The sequence below is a fragment of the Tenebrio molitor genome, chromosome 4 (genome assembly GCF_963966145.1).
Source record: "Tenebrio molitor chromosome 4, icTenMoli1.1, whole genome shotgun sequence".
NCBI lineage: Eukaryota > Metazoa > Arthropoda > Insecta > Coleoptera > Tenebrionidae > Tenebrio > Tenebrio molitor.
Genome location: NC_091049.1, coordinates 5,159,793 through 5,173,055, shown reverse-complemented (window position 1 = coordinate 5,173,055; position 13,263 = coordinate 5,159,793). Strand labels below are relative to the sequence as shown.

Below are 13,263 nucleotides of genomic sequence, written 5' to 3'. Positions count from 1 at the left end.
GTTCACGATTATTTCAAATTCGGACTGTCTATGAAAATTTGACATTTTAGTTGGCAATATTGTGATTTGGCATAATAAATCTATTTTAGGTTATAATTGAATTACACTGATTCACTTAGGGAATTGACAACAAGACGAATATTTAATAACGAAACGTCATATGACAGGACCTGACGCCAATCTAACAAAAAAATATCGTGGCCTCCTGCGTGTTTAAAATAATCGTGAACGGCATATACCGAGTGACTATAAATGATTGAAAATTATTTTGTTATGTTGGTAACACATTTGAAATCTTTAGTTGGCAACATCGTTGGCATGACACACGCAATTTTTAAAATTGAAACAAACGTCAAAAAAATCTAAATCGACAATGTACTTCGTGACTTAACCTAACCTAAATAGGAATGATTGACAGATGATGCACGAGAAGACTTGCACTACCAACTGCATCAGTGTTGCCAATCCACTATTTTCTTTCAATCATTTATAGTCACTCGGTATATCTACCGAGTGACTATAAATGATTGAAAATTATTTTGTTATGTTGGTAACACATTTGAAATCTTTAGTTGGCAACATCGTTGGCATGACACACTTAATTTTTAAAATTCAAACAAACGTCAAAAAAGTCTAAATCGACAATGTACTTCGTGACTTAACCTAACCTAAATAGAAATGACTGACAGATGATGCACGAGAAGACTTGCACTACCAACTGCATCAGTGTTGCCAATCCACTATTTTCTTTCAATCATTTATAGTCACTCGGTATATCGTCAAGTAATGATATTCGTTACCCACAGCCGTAAGTGATGACTTATTAGTTATTACTCCAAGGATTGTGAACAATTGCCAACTTCTTCTCTGTCCTATGGGTTATTATCCTGTGATGATGACGTCCAACTATCCTACCAACGTTTATGTGGTCTTCCCATCTTCCCTTTATGTCTGGTTTCTGTCTTTGAAATTTCTTGGCTAATCCTTCATCTCCCATCCTTTAAACGTAGTACCTAATCTCCCCAGTGATTTCTTCTTTTTCTTGTCCATCAGACCACATCCTGTACTTCGTATGTCTCGCGGATTCTTTTACTACGTACTCTGTCATCTATATGACTTTAAGTCGCACTTAAGTAGGATTATATCGTCAGTACAGTGCAAAATTTGTATTTTGCAATTAGGTAAGTACAATCATGTCAAAAATAAATTACTCTCTAGAATTCGAACTTTTAGGGAAATAACGTTTTTCATGTTGTATGTACTAGAATTTTCAAAAGTAATTTTGAATGCCTAATGTTGGTTACTATGAATTGAAAGATTAAGTCCAACTAAAACCAAAATTGATTGTGAAACGAAAAAACATCTATCACTTAGCGAGAAATAGAGCCATATGGAACTGTTACAAAAAATTCGCTGCCTTATGGTTACGATATCTTTTGTTTGTCACCAGAAACCACATAGCCTCCAACCTAACCAAATTTATGGCAACCTAGTAACAAATATCCCTAAATCCTAGGGCGTAATTTATTTTTGACACGATTATATAAACCATTCACGATTATTTCATATTCGGACTATCTATGAAAATCTGACATTTTAGTTGGCAGTATTGTGATTTGTCTTAATAAATCTATTTTAGGTTATAATTCAACCGAACACTGCTCCCAAGTTGTTACATTTTTTAAATTATTGAACGCATTAGGAACAATAATCGTAAAATTGTAATTGAAATGAAACATACATATTTGCAGGACAGTTCTGGGTAAATTCTTATTAACTAAATTAATGACGGAATTGACAACAATGCGTATATTTAAAAACGAAACGTCATATGACAGGACCTGACGCCAATCTAACAAAAAAATATCGCGGCCTCCTGCGTGTTTAAAATAATCGTGAACGGCATTATAATTTGCAATTTCCCATTTTATAACCCATGTTAGTGATTTTAACGCTGTTGCCGTTTGAGTTGGTGATACTGATTTTATTTTTAAATGGTATACCTGTATACGTCATATTTTTGCTATCTGAGGAACTGAGCAAGATCTGAATAGCTCATTTTGAAGATTTCACTACCTAATCCAGTGAAATACAGGGTGAGCAACAATAACTGTTTCAGTTGGCAAAAAAAAATTTTACATACAATTTTCAAGACTGTGAGTTGTACCTATTTCGGTTTGTTTTATTGACATTATTGACAGCTGGTATACATTTCAAATTTAAACGTCTTGGTTTTTGTAATCTTTTATTAATAAAATGGTTTTCTCGTTGGAACATGACATAAAAGTCACCAAAAATCACCAGAATTTATTGGCAACTCAATCAGTACTTGTTGCTCACCCGGTATAATATGGAAACAAATTATAGAGTGTAAGTAGTAGACAACCTACTGTCGCGAGCAATAAATTTTGGTCGTCAATGTCATTTCAAAATTTGGTTAAATTGTCACAAATTTTAAAAAATTCCCTGCCTGAAGTGTCAAAAAAAAAAATGAAAAAAATGACAATTAATGTCATACAACATGATCATAGGTTATGATATTTACGACAGTTTTACAATGGAGTATTTTTGATTGCGTCAAAGAATGACTTTGATGACCAAAATTTATTGCTCGCGACTGTACAACAGCAGTGGACGACTTGACACTGTAAATAACTGTTCTGTATATCAAATTTAATTTTTTATACCGTTTATATTTATACTAAGACGAGATACCGCTGCCATCGATCCTCTCAGTTTTCAAAAATTGACATAATTTAATTGTTTCCTTCTAAATAAGGTCGGTAGAACCTACTAATTTGTATAGTAGGTTGCCTCGTTGAAAATTGGGGGGCGGGGGGAAAAGTAACTCGTGATGTAAAATCAACTCCGAAATTTTGAGTGTTCGAATAGAACCCAAGGTTTATAAGCTCCGTGGTATTTATTGAGTGGTTTTCTGGGTTTTATTCTAGTGAGGAAACACCTAATCCATGTTCGACAAACTTTGTAGTAAAAGTTTAGCGCATTATGACGTCACGCGTAACTTTTGCGGGGGAAAAATTATTCAAACTATTGTTTTAAATAGCAACGAGGCAACCTCTATACAAATTAGTTAGTTCTACCAACCTTGGCTAGAAACATTACAAGCGACATCTTTATAAACGGTGTTAAAGAATAAAAAAAAATTGTGGTGCATTTTTCATGACATTTTCTATTACTTATCACACCGCAATGGTTTTTTGATTTTTGAACAGCGTTTATTTGGGGCTAAGCTCTTAAAACCAAAAAAATTCGTGTACATTGACTTTGCATTATACAGGGTTGTTTCTGAAATAAGTACATTAATTTTAACTGGTAATAGAACTCATCAAAAGGAACAAGTTTTCTCTCTGCCATTTTGGCGAAAAACGTTGCGTAGTGGCTTAAAAAAATAGGAAAGATTTTCCTAAAACCGTTCATATTTCCAAAACTAAGCTACCTAAAAACGTGAAACAACCAGATTCTTACGAAGTGGATTTTTTGCTATACGGATAGATTTATTTGAATTTCGATTTCGGCGTTAAAACACGTTTTCTGGATGAAAATGGATGTTTTTTTCATATTAGCGCTGATCTCAATTAGCCATTGCAGTATTTAGTGGCGTAGGGTTATTTTAGTGAAAAATCTCTCCAATTTTTTTTTGGAATTAAACATCGTTTTTCGGCAAAATGGTAGATAGAAAAGTTGTTCCTTTTGACGAGTTCTATTACCAGTTAAAATTAATGTACTTATTTCTGTTACACGTTGTATACGATAGTCGATTATTATATTATCTATGATACATTACTAATGCGGTAGACATTTTACATCGGTCGGTTTTTGTTAAATCACTCCCGCTTCGCGGTCGTGTTTCAATCTAAAAACCTCGCGCTGTAAAATGTAGCCTACCGCATTTGTAATGTAAATAACTATTTCTTGATCGGGTGTGAATAAAGTTGTTATGTAAATTGAAAGGTTGATAATTTATTTCGTATTCTACAAAACCACTAACTCATTGGCAGATAGAGAAACTCCATCAAACTGAGTTGTCGGTTGTAGGTACTACATTTGTAATATTAGGGCACAGTTGGAAATTTTTAGTTAATGAAAATTAAAAATGCGTTTTATTACAAAATATTGAACAGAGATCTGTACAAGTAGAAGTTCTGTATGCTAATGTGTATATGTGTGTGTGTGTGGAGTCCGTGCAGAGCGTCCCACGCATTCATGACTCCGCATGGAAAAGGGCAGAAGTGCAGAACGGCTTAACATTCGGCCATCCTGACTAGGCTCGTCCCGGGCCTTTCAAGTCGACTGATTTCTGAAAACAAAATAGGCAAGCAGTACCTTAAAGTTTAACTTGGTAGCAAAATAAAACTTTCAAGTTTTGAAACTTTAAAGTTGCATGTCGAATAAAAAGGTCTCAACAGGGCTTATCTGAAGTACTATATGCTCACTATGAATCGTCGATCAAGCGATCTCAACAAGGACCAAACTGGGAGTCTAAAATTGAATATCAGGTACCATCAATCTCAACAGGGGTCAGCTTGGAGTCCACACTTCAAATGTAACCTCAACAGGAATTAGCCTGGAGTCAACAAAACAAATGTGACCTCAACAAGGACCAAACAGGGAGTAGATAGTCGACATCCAATACACAAATCTCAACCGAGGTCAACTTGGAGTCCACACAGATAAGGAGTTTAAAATTTAATAGTTTACCCTGGAGGCACCTAGAGATTAGAATTTTTGGATTGTGGTCAACAAGGGCGAACTTCTGAAGTTCACAACAAGCAGAAAAAACACTCTAGAACTCAACAGGCGCCAGCTTGAAGCACACCGTTTTAAACTGGATCAGATTAATTGTACCACTGCAAACTAAAGTTTTAATCTTGAGTGTAGAGTCATAAATGCTCTATAAGTTAACACTCCTTCTGTGAATGCAATTATAAGCAAACAGAACAATTTGCAATATGCAGTAAGAGGACAAACTGTCAAATTTGGCTTATAGACCAAGAAGAATTATGCAGAGTACAGTGATGTTATTGGGTGAAACAAACTTGATCCAATAGTTTACTTAAAGTGGATTATTTCGCAGAGTTTGCGGTTTTTAATCAAATAACAAGAATGAGTAAAATTTTTAAGACAGTTAAAAGGATATGAAAGATTACCCACCTTTATTTGGATTTTTGGGCGGTAAAAATCTTCATTCGATCGCTGGCCACAACGCCTCTGAAGCGTCTTCGGTCCTTTGACAGGGATTGGACACGGTAGCGGTCGTTTGGTAGAACTTCCGTCACCTGGACTGGTCCAATATATTTCTGAACAAGTTTTCCACTTGCAAGTCCTTTGATGATTGGAGTTCTCTCAACGAATACCATATCACCAGGTTGAAATGTTCGGGCACATAAGCGATTTTTATCGTAACGCGCTTTCATATTAATTGCATTTCGAGCGATTTTACCCGAAGCCTTGGTGCGGTTACTTTTTAATTGCTCTAGTCTGTTTATTGGTTCGCGATCTGGTAAATCGGCATCGTACCTTAAACGCGGTTGAAACCCGTAAAGAAGCTCAGACGGAGTTTGTCCTGTTGTTGCATTAATGGTCATGTTGATACCTCGTTGTACTTCGGTAAGATGATCTTCCCACGATTCATGATGGCCTTCAATTGCTGCTGTTGCATTTGTCAAACCAAATGGAACTCTTTTATATTGATAATGTCCATCGGGAGTGACAAAGGCGATAAATGGTTTACTGTCTTCCGCAACGCGAAATTGATGGTATCCTGACGCCATGTCTAAGGTTGTGAAGCACGTATGACCAGCCAATCGTTCAAGTTGGTCCTCAATGTTTGGTAGGGGATAATGATCCTTTTCGGTGATAGAGTTTAATTTTCTATAGTCCACAACCATTCTGATTTCTCCTGACTTTTTCTTCACTAGAAGTATCGGGCTTGCATATTCGGAAACAGTTGGCTCTATAATATTATTTTCCATAAGGTCCGCTACTATTTTTCTAACAACTTCTCTTTCGTAAAATGATAACCTGTATGGTTTGTAACATACTGGTACAGTACTTGTCAATTTAATTCTCATTTCGACGTTTGTGTTTCCTAACTCTGAGGTACTAGCAGCAAAACAGTCGTCATAATCTTTTAAAAGCTTATCTAAACGTGTTTGTTGTGCTTCTGTCAAGAGCGAAGGTCTCACAGGTACTTCAGTCTGAGACTGCCCAGATGGGATTCCCCGCGCGACACATTGCCCTTTACGTAACAGCGTATTCGCGTAACTAATGGAGTATACGGTTAAAATGCCTAAACAATTATGAAATTCAATCGGTTTACTAGGAACAATTAGAGCAGAGCTGTTATGTTGTTGTTCTGAAAAATTAGGAACGACAATACCTTGATTAAGATTCGTTCGGACCGCTATTTTATTGATACCTGGAACCACGGTAGTATTTTCTTCAGCGTGAATTGCCAATTTATTACAAATTTCCTCAACGTGAAAACTGGACAACAATTCAAACTCAGCTTCTTCATAGAATGTTAGTGTATCAGCAGATTTTATAACGTAGGTGTTTGATGATTCAGTAAATGGTCGCCCAATAAGTAAATCAACTTCTTGATGGTGGTTCTTAACAGCATAAACGGGTACGGAACGAGTTACAGAATCGACATTTTCGTTTGCTTGAATTAAGCCTAGGGTGGGTACAAGTGCACCACCGTAGCCACGGATTGTAATAGCTCGCTCCTTGTCGATTGTGAGCTGTAGTTCTTGTGCCTTCTCCAACTTTATTAAATTACAAGCACTACCAAAATCAACGTATGCCGTAACAGTCTGATTATTAATTTTGGCGTTTATATGGTATTTTGCGTCATCTTTTGAAATCTGTTGCACCTGTGCTGGTTGACTGTTTTCTTTTCTTGCTTTTAATTTGAAACACATCTCACGCGTGTGTCCATCCTTTTTGCAATAGGAACAGGTGATATTTCGTTTATTTGTCACTGTAGAATAATTGGTGTCTTTGTTATTGAAAGGTTTGGAAATGAATTTATTCTGAGAACGATGTTGGTCATTCTTCGTAAATCTTTGGGACTTGAAATTTAGTCCGCTTGAATGATGTTTATGAGTTTGGGTGACGTAGTTGTAATCGCTTAAAAATAGCAAAAGTTTTTCGGTAGATTTGCAATTTGCAGCGTGAGCACTTGCTCGTATTATGTTGTTGTTTATGGTTGAAATAATCACATCGGTGATAACTTCATCGGGGAGGTTGCAATGTTTTCCCATTCGTAATTTTTCATAATAGAACGAGATTACATCTTGATCGGGATTTCTTTCAATGTTTACAAAATCTTTAAGTTTGGAGGCGATATTTTTATGCGGTGGAAATGCGACTCTAAGTTTTTCTTCCCATTCATTTCAAGTAACTGGTGTCGTTGTTTGGCAATCGTACCAGGATTTCGCGTTTCCACTAAGACGGGCAATGGTGGAAAATATTTTGGCGTGATCATCCCAGTTATAAAGTTTACCAATGGAATTTATTTTATCTAGCCAACGGTCGATTGTCATACCATCCGTCGAACCACTAAATTCTGGAATTAATTCGATACGTCCTTGATATCTGGGACTGTTGTTTTCGTGTCGAATTTCTGGCAGCGGCGTAGAATGGTGTTGTTCGCGATTACATGATGGGATATTTAAATTTCGCGACGATGATGGAATAGCGGAGAAATCTGGCGAATGTTCGGGAAATTCGGCTGTATAAGGGGCAGTAGGAACTCCTGAAATCGAGTGTGCCCCGCGATTTGCGATAATACTTTCTAGAATTTTAATTCGATGATGCAATAATTCGTTATCGAGATTAGCAATAGGAGAACACGCACGTTTGCGGCGGTGTCGCGAACGAGAGCGTCTTTGGGCATGATTGGGGGGATCACACATTTCGGATCGGATAATTGTCCCCACAAAGAACACGCAATAAAATGTTCAAAAATCAACAGACTAGACAACGTGCAAAAGTTTTAAGGCTTGGGTACTCACCCTTTACGAAGTAAGGCACAGGGGGTACAACACAAGGGTGTGACACGTTGCACAACATCCACGAGCTATTGCGCAATAAGTCCTTTTCATCACAAATCACACAATTTTTAGAATTTCGGGTTGCCGGGATCCCTGATTATTCCACTTCTGATTTATTAGGGCACAGTTGGAAATTTTTAGTTAATGAAAATTAAAAATGCGTTTTATTACAAAATATTGAACAGAGATCTGTACAAGTAGAAGTTCTGTATGCCAATGTGTATATGTGTGTGTGTGTGGAGTCCGTGCAGAGCGTCCCACGCATTCATGACTCCGCATGGAAAAGGGCAGAAGTGCAGAACGGCTTAACAGTAACTATGAAGATAATTAAATATTACATTATGAAAGCGTACAGGTAGAATTATGAATTCTGCTAGATACATTTAGTGCGGTGTTGCAATAGCTTCATTTTTGTTCTACAAGCAAATCACGAAAAAGTCGAATGTTTTTGTAGTTTCTGTCGGAAAGATCAAATTTGTCCCCGTGAGGATCATGTCGCGCAAGATACGAACCTGCGAAGTACTCACCGAAGGAACTGTGCAAGAACACAGAACTCCCTGTCTCGGTTACTCTGGTAATGATACCAACATCATCACTTCCCGACTTGATCTTGTTTAAAAACTTGTCGACGTCCATCTTGCTCACGACATCTCCTTCAAAATACATTTTCATGGCGACTTTTTCATAATTGACAATTCGCTTGTTCTTGCGGGATTCGTTCCTTTTAGTCTGACCCTCGTTGTTTAGGTTGCACCCAAGTCTGTCTTTGAAGTAGCAATAAAACTTCTCTTCTACGAACTGATGATACAGCTTGGCCAACGAAAATGATCCGTCTGTCAACCACTCGTGTCTCGAACCAGAACTCTTCACGCTGAATAATTCTGTCAAAATATAAACCAAGAGTGGGATTCCCAAAACACCGTCGCACGAACACGAACGAATCGTGGCAATGATATTTTCGGAAGTCTTCTTCGAATTGTGTGACAGATGCGCCAACTTGTCATCGATGTACTTCTTTTGTTGGTCTTCGTCGAATTCTTTGATGGTCCACGAGAAGGTATTAAAGCGTTGCTCCAGCTTCTCCTTCAAGTTGTTCCAAGAAGTGATCCAATGCTTCGATCCTGCTCGGGACAAATCCTCAATTACTTTCAAGATCATTTCCAAGTTTTTACACGAAACTTCTTCCAATCCGTCCCAGATATATCTGACAACGATGGATTTAGCATCTATTATCAACATTTTTAAAAATTGCAACTCAAACTCTTCATATCTTTTGTAAATTCTGTCGACGATGTATTCTTTGAAAGCATTCACGTCATCCTTCTTCTCTTTGAAATGTTGAGAGTGGTTTCTAGCGTAGATCATTATCGTCCAAGACTTGTAGCAAGATTTATTTTTTACAGACTTCATCAGTTCAGTTTTTCCCATTCCCGACTCTGCACACACAATGTTGATGTTGTTTTCGTACTTCAACAATTCCGATTCTTTCATCGACCTCTGTTCCTCTCGAAATCCTTCAAGATCTTCGAGTCCGTTTCTGCTTCTTACCCATTCCAGTTGTTCTCCTTCTGTCATGGAGAACTGATGAGCTTTCGCCTTCTTCATTTTGGAACAACACTCTTGAAATTTTTCCCAAGAACATTTACTCTCGCTGACATAAATAACCTTGCCAGACTCTTCACCGTGTTCGTCGTTCTTCATTAACTCTTCAACATCGACGATTCTGAAGCCCTCCAAGAGTTTGGAGTTTTTCTTCCAACAACAGATGAATACCAACGTGTCTTGGTCCATCTTCTCGAAAAATCTTACATCAATAATTATATTCCTCGATATGTCTCTGGTGATGTAGAACGGTGGCAAAACTTCATTATCAGGGCATATTACTAAAGGACCATTGATCATAGAAACCAATTTATCTGTAGTGACGATTTCTTGTATCTTTTTGTTTTCTTGTAGAAACTTTCTCAATGGAAATGCGTTTATTTTGAGTTGTATAGCGCACTTGAATGTATCCACAACCGTATTGTAAATTTCTGCATGTTCTTCTAAATCAGATAGTTTTCTCAGCACGGATAAGTTTGCAAAATGGTCAATGTTGTCGTTGTCACCGAACAAAATAAACTTTTTGGTACTAGATAAACTGATAGCTTTGCGTGTGATATCACTGTCAACAACCAATAAAGGATACTCGTCTCTCAACCACAACAACTTCAAATACGTCTTGTTTTTAGTCACAAACCTATAATTTTCTACAAGTTCTTGCGTGTTACTATCCTCTAAAAACTCAGTAGTATCAAATGCCCAAATAGTTTTGACCAGATCTTCGTTCTCTTTGCTAAAAACGGTAATATCAAATTTCAAAATAGCTTGTCGAAGCGTCTTCATCTTCTCACTGATCGGTTCTTTGGCCAACTGCGGTGGTCTAATCTTCCGCGAGAGTAAATTAAACACCAGGACATTCTTCATCATGCTCTTGTTCAATTTGATCTTTTTCTTTTCGCAATCGTTCCAGTTCTGGATAAAATGAAGATATTTCTTGGCGTGGTAATCTGTGTTGCAACCGAATTCTTCCTTGAACTTGTTAAAAAGATGGTCCCAGAGCTGCTGCACATTCATTTGGTCAACGTACAGATAAAACTTGTCAAAGAACTTAACATATTTTGTCATTTTAGTCGCATCCATAGCGACAGTATCGTTGTCGTCTTGGACGATTTGAAACTTGTAGCAGCAGTTCTTTTCGTTGGTGCTGAGCAAAGGATGAGCCTGACATTCGGTCATCAACACGCTGAACTTGTCGGTTCCATCGTTGATAACAAATTTGTCTTGTGTAGTCTCCCAGTCGAGGGTCCGATTCGTGTACAAGATCACATCGAAAGTCTCACAAGAACTTTCTACTTCTAGGTAATTATTGCAATATGTCAACACTCCAAACTTTCCAGTTTTCTTTTGGAAATCCAACACTTTCAATTTCTTCTCGAAGCCGTTAATGTGCTTCAACTGTATGGCGTATTTGAATTTCTGTGAACTAGTTTTACCCTGACAGACGATGTCGTCGAAGAGTCCAAACTCGGGATCGCTTGATGACAATTGGAAGTCTTGGACGTCATCGTTGAGTGTTAATGTTAAAACCAATTTGGCTATGTTTAACTCTTCATTTTCTTTTCCTTGGTTTAATGTTCCCGTCTTTTTGGTAAATTTCTGAAAGAATTTGGCTCTTTCAAAATGAATGTAGCGCCCGGGTTTTTATCGGTGCAAAACGCAGTTATTAATCTTTAAACCTAACTGATAATCGTAGAATGAAAATTTCGAACTAAATACTTATCTTTTTAGAACACATTTTGTGGAGTAAACAATGTTAAAAAAACGTTAACGTACGCAACTATGAAAACTAGCGAAAAGTTAAGTACGACTTAATTTAATGGTTGGTAGAAAGACAGATGTTAAATAGTACTTACGGTGCCAGTCATTTTAATGTCGCTTGTTAATCTGATGCTGTAGCTGCGGCATCGTTTACACAAATATTTGAAGTAAACAACGATTTATCAATTTTCTGATAAAATAATAGAGACAATAAATTTTGATCAAATCAATGATAAGATATATATTTCGCAGAGTAAATAATACATTTGAACCATTTTACATTTAAGAAACGCGCTCTGAAAAGAGGAATTCAACAGTGCCAGCTTCATCGATCCAGCTGCCACAAAAAAAAAATACAAAACTTAAAAGCTCAATTTGTTTATTAACCCTGCTAACATTACATATTTATAAATCAGTCAAATGAAAATTTGAAAAAGTTCTTCTTCTTCTTCTTCTTCCGTCTTGTTAGTAGGCAAATTGCCTGTTCCTTCTTCGATTCTTAACTTCTTACTTGGATCTCGTCCCACCACGTCATCCTTGGTCTTCCCGTTGATCTTCTTCTGTTAGATGACTTGTTTCTTCCTGTCTTTACCACTCTATTGTCTGTCATTCTTTCAATCACTGTCTTCGAGTACCTTTTATTATTTTTTTTTACCCAGACACGTCTCCTTCCAGTTTCCTGTCTTGTTTCTACATCAAAATAAAATTAGTTCGATGAAAGAAAAAATGTCTGGTTGGGAACGTAAGAAAAATGGCTACGACTTTCAATTGCAAAATCTGGTAAGACCAGTTCAGTCGAAGTTACATTAAATCATAGTTGTACATTTTTTTATGTACATACTTTTTTCACGTTGATAGGTTAATAAAAGCTGGTCCATTTGATTTTAGCACTTTCAATATTCACTGTCCAAGAATAAATTAACAGGAACAATTGAAAACGAAAAGTTTATTACAGAAACTATCTTCTTATATTTCACAACTAATTAAATTAAAAAACACAGCAGCTCTTGCAAAACTGAATTCTTCTGAAATTCGAGTTCCATCTCTTTCTTTCTGAAGCACTCGCAATTCTATTATTGCTTCTTTCGAGAATCAATCAATTGCTTCCAGTAGATCGTCTCTCTGAATGTACATTATATTATTTGCAGTTATAATTAATAAACAATTAAACTTTTTGCGATTTTTGCAAAACATATGTGCAGTGCAAATAACGTTAACACTTTAGACGCCATGACACCTTGCATTTTGCAACACAGCACACGAGACACGAATGCCACGTCGACCCGGTCCACGGATACTTTACTAATACGGTCGGAGCGAAACGCACTCGACCAATCATGTTGCTATCCGCGTTTTGACGTCACAATTTACCTCTCGCTGTTCCGTTTTCCCATGTTCTCCGTCTAACTTATAACAATTTGTAACCTACGGAGCGCGGAAGAATGTTATCATCGGTGACTTCTGTTTTCTTGGAATCAAATCAAATAAAAAACAATAATTGCAAAGTGCTTTTACCATCAAAATGCTTGTATGCCAAAATAAAAAAGTAAACAACGTGGGCATTTTAGAAAATAACAAATTGAATCTTCATTTTTTGTAACATATTTAGATTCTTAAAAGGTTCATCAAAATAATAAAAACACTAGAAGAAAACAATAAGTTATACTGTAGTGGAATAGTTTGTTATATGTATAATAATAATTTTTAAAACGAGATTAAAGAATACGAGTAAGGGAATAGGTAAAATACAACAAATGTTCATATGTATAAAATTGCCTAATATAGAAAAAATACAATAGGTAATTATGTGGTAATTTTTTTCATT

The 13,263-nt window shown here is 36.6% G+C and overlaps 1 protein-coding gene across 3 annotated transcripts; it reads right to left on the bottom strand.

Moving 5' to 3' along the window:
- Positions 1-4,102: 4,102 nt before the first annotated feature.
- On the bottom strand, positions 4,103-11,647 carry LOC138127862 (uncharacterized). Of its 3 annotated transcripts, none has more exons than XR_011158459.1 (3): positions 11,534-11,647; positions 5,173-11,276; positions 4,103-4,318 (listed from the first exon to the last, which is right to left on the bottom strand). XR_011158459.1 is itself a non-coding variant. In XM_069043940.1 (3 exons), exons 1-3 carry the CDS (start codon positions 11,543-11,545, stop codon positions 8,344-8,346), a joined length of 2,733 nt encoding a protein of 910 aa, XP_068900041.1. In that variant the 5' UTR covers positions 11,546-11,647; the 3' UTR covers positions 4,103-8,343. The 3 variants fall into 3 exon arrangements, 1 of the variants encoding a protein (XP_068900041.1); XR_011158460.1 differs by having other exon boundaries at positions 4,103-6,376; positions 6,440-11,276; XM_069043940.1 differs by having other exon boundaries at positions 4,103-8,393; positions 8,606-11,276.
- Positions 11,648-13,263: the final 1,616 nt, after the last annotated feature.

What these genes read in the sequence shown, in the direction of transcription:
- LOC138127862 (XM_069043940.1), bottom strand. An exon ending in GTTCTTGCACAGTTCCTTCG is followed by an intron (nt 8,394 to 8,605) that starts GTGAGTACTTCG and finishes TTATCTTCATAG; the next exon opens with TTACTGTTAAGCCGTTCTGC.